Below are 7,920 nucleotides of genomic sequence, written 5' to 3' on the forward strand. Positions count from 1 at the left end.
AATGACCCTAGCCACATGAAAGTGTTCTTTATCACCGCATGGACTGTAAAGGAATAATAATTTAATTTTACAAAACTTCATATCAGTAAGTAGTTATGGTTATTTTAGTATTTATGATTGATGGATACTATCACTACGAAGATTGACGCATTTGGATGATTGGCCAAGAGCTAAGCGTTTTATAGGAACTGGGCAGTAAAATAATGTGCATTTGTTAGATAGTATTAAATGTATTGATTTAGAAACTTCATATACATGTAATAATTAAATAATGAACTGTCCATAATTTCCAAACCTGGTAGATAACTTCGATTTGGCCTAGCTGCAAATCTGTTCGTGTTAGTATCAAGGAGTCGTGTCTTATTTGACTAAATGCTGACTGTGCTTTATCTATGAAAATTTTAATTAAAAAGAATTGCAAAAATATTGATCTTAACACATTTTTCAATAAAGGTGCACATTAATATTGTTAAAATAGGTTATTACTGTATTGTACCCATGTCCATAAATGATTTGTTAAGCCAATGAAGTAGCCCAACATCTTCAAATGGGAGTATTGCTTTTGGGAAGACCTGATTCATAGACCTGATCTGTCCGAAATGATTAGGCTTAGGAACAAAAAAATATGTCATATAACACTATGCAAAATACAAATTCAACTTAAATCTAAGGTCTGATTCTGGAGTTACGAAATTATATTTGACATTCTCCAAAAGTTCAAGACTTTATCTTCAATATGTTGCACCGGCTATTAACTTAGTCAATTTGTAGTCATAGTTTTAATTTATAGACTGATCATTTATTTTTCATATTTACAATCGAAATTACAATTTTTACAATTATACCGTGCACAACAAACCACGAACACGATATGGTGCCATTGGAAAAAGAACTCGCACAACACCAGCAAAATGTGAGTCTTTCATAAGTTTTATGTGTGCGTAATTTAGCTCAGTGCAAATTTAAGACAACTCTCAATAAAAATTCCTTCACTTTCGGCTCTTGAGTCAAAAGTGAATGCTACAACATTGAGGAAACAACGTATCACACAATGTATTTGTATATGCATCACACAATGTATTTGTTTAGATAAGTGTATTCTCCGGCTCAGCGTGGGAGTGGGTCCCAGAGAGAGGTCAATACTACCTCCGCCAGTTCGCCATTCAGCAACCCGACCTGGACTACAGGAACCCTGCGGTCAAAGGAAACATGACAGTGAGTGTACTGTTGTAATCTCTGAATTGATATTCATTAGAGCTTAAAAAATAATCACATCAACATACTGGACAAGAATACTTTCGTGATAGATTATAGCAACAATAATGTATCTCAGTGAAATCTACGAGCACAACAAGAGGCTGTGTCTTTTGCAGAGTAGAATATTTATTTAAACCTCTCCTCGAGCTGTAGTTGTGACAAAACTCTATGTTAAAAGTGCTGTAATGTCATAGGGTAACAGAAAGTATCCTCGCCGAATAGTATTTTTTTCTTTTTGATAAATAACATCAACCATTAGGTCAACCTTCTCAGTTTGTTTGGTGGTTTAGATATATAAGGTCAAAAATTCGATGACTTTATCTTAACTGATATTTCTATGCAAGAATCATCAATGTATATAGTCTAACTACATCGAGAGCTTTGTGAGATTATAGAAAACTAGCTGTTGTACCAGTGCTTTGCAACGGAAAGAGGACAAAAAATATTAACATTTTGATCTTTACATTTGTTGTATGAAATAAATACACATCCACCAACACTTGTAGAAATACAATTCTGCTGCGCTTTAGTATCCATCCTACACCACTCATTTGAATGAAAATTATCGATATAGGCTATAGATTATTCGATATATTCATTCGAATGAGTGTAGAACAGATACTAAAGTGCAGCCCAAAATTCAACATTTATGGCTTTTTAATCTGTTAAGTAATGGAAACCACAATTACGATTTTGATTAATTTTAAATCTTGTGTAGACTGATTAGTGAAAATCTTACCAAATTTTCAAATTACATTTTCACATACATGATTTACCTTCATATCCCTTATTTACATTTATTTTTCATTATTTTTGACATTTTCGACATTTTCAAATTTTCAAACCTCAACCAATCCGACCAGTATCTTTCGCGGTTACTTGTCAAAAACATCCATACATACATTCAAACGTTCTTATTTATAATATTAGTAGGATTTTAAAAGAATACGTTGACCTTAAGCAAACGACAAGATACGAATACAATTAACATTTAAATAATTAAAATTGTTGTTCATTGTCCGCGTTGTTCTATTTACTCGTACGTGTTGTGATTATGTTAGTTTTGTACAACTGGAAGTACTCTAGGTCCAACTATTGAATGCTAACGTTTTTTTAGTTGAAATTGCATCAAAGATTGTTGTGACTACGTAGACAATACAATACTCAACCGTTTTACACATAATTAGACTTCGTTACTTTGTGCCTGGAAATGCTGCCCTTTCTCCCATCCCTCCACTCAAGACAAAGTAAAGAAGTAGTAATATTTAGTAAAAAAAAAATAAACATGTTTTTGTTTTTAAAGGCCGTAATCAACTTCTGGCTGGACAAAGGTGTAGATGGGTTCCGTATGGACGCAGTGGCTCACTGTTTCGAGGCGGCGAACTTCACTGATGAACCCGCAAAACCCGGAACACCCGGGAACACCTACGAGACTCTTCAGCACATCTACACCCAAAACCAGCCTGAGACTTACGCTATGCTGAAAGAGTGGGCAGAAATGTTGCACGAGAGATCACAGCAGGATGGTCGACAAAGGTATTTCTGCTATTACTTTCTCCCCCTATACCATAGTATATGGAGAAAGTATTGTTTTCGTCAAAATTTTTGAGTTTGAGTTTTGAGTGGATATGTTCGTTTTGGGCCTCCCTGGACCCAAAAATTGGTTTTCGAAGTGATGTCTGTGTGTGTGTGTGTGTGTGTCTGGATGTGTGATTTCGATGAAATTTGGTATGTAGGTTCTAACCCAAGGTATCTCCAGGTGTTTTTTTTTTCATTTTTTTGAAATTTTGATTTTTAATGGGGGGTTTTCCCATAAAAACAGGAAAAATCGGATTTTCTCGAAAATGGCCCAAACGATTTTGATAAAAATTTAGTATGTTGTAGCCCTTTACATTCTGAACAGAATGGTACAAATCCCATTTCTGTAAAAATTACGGTTCAAAAGTCATGGTAAATTATGTTATTTTCCCATAAAAAAATCCCATAAAATACCAAAAATAGGATTTTAGAAAAAAAATCCGATTTTATTTTAACATATTATGTTATAGTCATTAAATTTTTAATAGTTTTTCATTTTTATAAAAATTTCATTTTTAATGGGAATTTTCCCATAAAATCCCATACAATAACGGAAAATTAGGATTTTCCCAAAATCGGCCGAAACGATTTTGATACAAATTTTGTATGTTATAGTCCTTTATATTCTGAACAAAATGGTACAAATCCCGTTTCTGTAAAAAATATGGTTCAAAAGTTATTGTAAATTATGTTGTTTTCCCATTGAAACCCCATAAAATAACGGAAAAATCGGATTTTCACCAAAATGGCCCGAACGATTTTGATAAAAAATTAGTATGTAGTCCTTTAAATTCTTAACAAAATTGTACTAATCCCATTTCCGTATATTTACTTTCACCGCTTACACATGATAAAGGTTGTTGACAAACTTATGGGAGAAAGTATGTGTCAGAATGCTGATACCATTTATTTTTATATTGGTATGTTTGACGTTGTTATAAAGGAACTGTACAAATCGTGGTTTTGTTACTTACACTTCGACCTTTTGTTAGGATGCATAATTGATAACCCAATGAAAATTGCATCTTCGCCCAGAGTTGACTCAGCCTCGGACACATGATACCCACGAAACTGTCAATTTATGAGATTTTATGATTAAAAATCACGAAGATGTTCTCCTGTTCAAGGATAAATAGTACAAATGTCCAGATAAATTATTCCATTATCATGATTGTTCATAAATAAAAATGCGATTGACTCCAGGCAATGTCAGTAATAAAAGTTCATAAATAGAAATGCGATTGACTCCAGGCAATGTCAGTAATAATGATTGTACTGTACTGGTAAATGTCGAAGTGAAATAATAAAGGACCGTTAACTTAACAGCACTAACTTAGCCTAAATAAAGGGGTAATTTATTTTTTCAATGTTTAAAATCCACACCAATCTTTAATCAGTACAAAAATTTCTAATCTTTGTTACAGAGTTATGATACTAGAGGTCTACTATCCTACTCCTTTAGCTGTAACTTACTACGGGTCTGGCAACGCGAGCCTGATGTTTCCATTCAACTTCAACTTGTTGACCTATGGAAATCAATCTGTCCGTGCACCTTTCATCAAGTCCTTGATAGACGACTGGATCTTCTATGCGCCTAAAGGGAGCCAGTATAACTGGGCGGTAAGAAATATTTTAAGCTCAAGTCTCGTGCCTATCGGCATAATTACTATTTCGGCTACCCTAGTCCTAGTGGTTCCTAGTAGTATGGGGAGGAAATTGATCTTGTAGCAGAGTGCGGGGCTTCGGAGCCCAAGGTCCAGGGTTCAGATTCTGCCAATCACCAATGATTTGAATCCATGTGATAATGTCAGGACTCTCTAGGACTAGGATGAAGTAATGTGTAAAACATTTTCATGCCTAGAACCTAGTGTCTTAAATTTGAAAATAGGACATGTAAAAAGAGAAAACCCTAGTAGTATAGCACTTTTGTCTATACGGCAAGTGTTTTTGTTCGTGTTTATTTATTTTTTATCTTTTTTATAAATAATGACGGTTTGCCATCAAAACGCGTAATCCCGATCATTGGACTACAAGAATCACTTCCAACCAAGGTAATATAAACCATATTATGATTGTTTGCACCTTTGACCATGGATAGAATCAGACATTCTTTCCCAGTGTCAAAGTTGAAAAGTATTCAATGGAAGAGAGTATTTTTTACAGGATGTGCTGATTTAAGTTCAGTGTCGAAACTTATATTTCTGTCTAATTCTCCAACTTTTTACCAAAAAAACTAAAAAAAAACAACTCATCGCAACTAGACCACACCAACATCACAGTGCTAAGAACTAAGGGAGAAAATATAATTGTAGACATTAGCATACACTGGGAGTGGTTCATTTAACTATTATCTCTTCGAGTAAAAAAAAATAAAAATAAACTATTGCTGGTCCACCAGACGGGAATGTCTACTGCAGAATTCAAAATCGTATAGAACTGGGGAATACTAGTAAGTTATACTTAAACTACTTCCAAAACAACATTAAATTGAAAACAAAATGTCCGATATCAGAGATTTTACAATTATATCTACTAAACAGTCTCCTTACCTCAATTTCTTTAAGTTCATTTTTTACGATTTGTTGTAGAACTTATCTGGAATCACAACATTATTTTAGCTGGCAAAGTCACGATTTACTCACAGGGCTTTTTACGTCAGGCAAAGGTTCAATTAATGTTTTATAAGTAAGTAGGGACGAGGGATCTTATTCGATAGGACATTTACTCTGTAATGGTCTTCGGAAACGTTAGTCATTGTAATCCGTTACTACAGTTAGCCATTCAATCTAATCAACAGATATGCAGCGAGTTAATTTTATAAATACCGAAACGTGATACCATGTTGCGATAGAATAGAAAACTACCATGACAAAAAGGCCAACATATGGCCAGTATGCAGTTTAAGTACTTATAAAACGGGGTTTTCCTAGGTTGGAAATCACGACAACATAAGAGCGGCAAATAGGTACGGTACAGAGATGGTGGATTCTATCAACCTGCTGACTGGAGTACTTCCAGGCATCAAGGTTGTGTACAACGGCGAAGAGATGGGAATGGAGAACACCTACGTGAGATGGGACCAGACTGTAGACCCAAGTGGCATAAGACTGGGACCGTATCGTTACTTGGAGGGCTCCAGAGACCCGCAGAGAACACCCATGCAGTGGGACGACACCCCGAGCTCAGGTGACTTTGAGGCTGTTTTATTATACTGACGAAAAAACTAAATATCATTACCAGAGTGTGTGGTAAAATTTAAAAAGATTTGTATTTAAGGATCATTTCAAGTTAATTCATAAGTTAACGATTGCCATTTATGGTGCCCGCCTGGTAATCAAAAGGTCGCTGGTTCGATCCTGAGAAAAGTGTATTTTTATTGATGGTTCGAACCTGCACACATCTGTTCCTGATCATTGGGCTTTAAATAAATGAAAAAGCTTATCTTAATCAGTAACAAAGCTACACAATTCATCTAACTCTATTCTCAACTCATATTTGGGTTCAAATACGCACCTAGGTGGCTGCCACATCTCAATTGATAATGATAGTGTAGATTCTCAGGTCAATAACAAGAAATTGTTTCCGAGACTATATAGAGGTGGAAATTTGCTTTATGACACACAAAGGTGATAGAAAATTAATACACTACTTTTACGAAGTCAATTTGGCAACTACCTCAAGAAAGAAACACAAACAAATTGATATCTGAGTTTAATGCTAAGAAGCTTGCTTTTTACATTATTTGCACACAAATTAATATTCACATATAAGGAATATTACAGTGGATGAAATTATTATTTACGAAAAATTAACTATTCGATGTTTTTTTCAGGGTTTTCCCAAGACCAAGATACCTGGCTGCCAATCAACCCCAACTACTGGTGGCTGAACGTGGAGGCCCAGCGGAACTCCAAGACCTCCCACTTGAAAGTGTTCCAGACCTTGATGCAGGCTAGGAAAGACCCTGTGCTGCAATATGGTGGCGTCGACCTCTACGCACCAGACAACGATACTTTAGTAATCAAACGGTAACAGGCCTACTTTATTATTGTTGTTTATGCATTTTAGATCACCATTCTCTCATGGGCCTTAACAAATATGACTTGTAATCAAGTTTGTCTTCTTCAGAGTGTGGCAGAACATGTGATTAGGGGTGATATAGAATTTGTTTGAAAATGACTCATGTTATCTAGGGATATTGCTATTGAGATTCTACTGTAAATTGATAATTGTGTAAGTACTGACGTGTTATATCTGATGAATATAGTAACAACAGTAATTGGGTTTATCAAGCCTTATGAACTCATCGGATCATATAAGTAGATAGTCGATAGTCACATTATATCATTAGATACATCTATACTAATAAACAACAATGATATGGCGGGTGCGTGAGCGTCTATCTGTGTACTACTAAATCATGCCAGAGCCACTGAACCAATTTAAATCCAATTTCGCATGTAGGTAGCTTATATACCTGGCTAACACATAGGCATATTCCTGTTCTATTTCCTTTGGGCTACGCCCCATGAGCCTACAAAGTTTTAATGTTTTCACTCAGGATATATATATATATATATATATATATATATATTAATCTTTATTGTTTTTTTTCATAGAATAAACAAACACAAATATACATTTACACAAGAAAAACAATAACCACCTTAGGTTTTAAACCTATGTCGGTGGATTTATACACGTTTTTAAGTTCTTAAATGTCGAAGAGGCGGCTTTGTCCGGTCACTTATATCACTTCTTTATAATTTAAAGTGAGTAATATATATTACTACTTATATATTACTTAAAGTGAGCTGATAATACTCTGACAGATAAAAAGCAAAAACAAAATTGAACTAAGTCTTCACATTTATGCCATCACTACTTTATTTATACTAGGCCAACAAAAGCAGTCGTTTCTGTCCTAGTTTTAGCGATTTTCACATATAGGGAATAAGCTATTTATATAACCTGCTACAGAGCTAGGTTTTTATTACATCATGTCTTTGTCTTCGACGCAAGACTACTAGAAACCCTAATTAGATATTAAGGTTGAACTTGATGGTCAATCAAAAAGTATTTTCT

At 34.7% G+C, this 7,920-nt stretch overlaps 1 protein-coding gene across 1 annotated transcript in view; it reads left to right on the forward strand.

Annotated features, from left to right (window-relative positions):
• The window catches only part of LOC128991764 (maltase 1-like), a 12,768-nt gene extending 5,901 nt beyond the window's left edge, over positions 1-6,867 (forward strand). The window contains exons 4-8 of the mRNA XM_054414940.1: positions 1,090-1,215; positions 2,561-2,793; positions 4,260-4,455; positions 5,766-6,021; positions 6,668-6,867. Coding sequence (XP_054270915.1) covers positions 1,090-1,215; positions 2,561-2,793; positions 4,260-4,455; positions 5,766-6,021; positions 6,668-6,867 — 1,011 coding nt within the window. The remainder of the gene's footprint in view (positions 1-1,089; positions 1,216-2,560; positions 2,794-4,259; positions 4,456-5,765; positions 6,022-6,667) is intronic.
• Positions 6,868-7,920: the final 1,053 nt, after the last annotated feature.

This window comes from Macrosteles quadrilineatus, unplaced genomic scaffold (assembly GCF_028750875.1).
Source record: "Macrosteles quadrilineatus isolate MER2022 unplaced genomic scaffold, UCM_ALF_1.0 Scaffold_4__1_contigs__length_99947679, whole genome shotgun sequence".
NCBI classification, from domain to species: Eukaryota; Metazoa; Arthropoda; class Insecta; order Hemiptera; family Cicadellidae; genus Macrosteles; species Macrosteles quadrilineatus.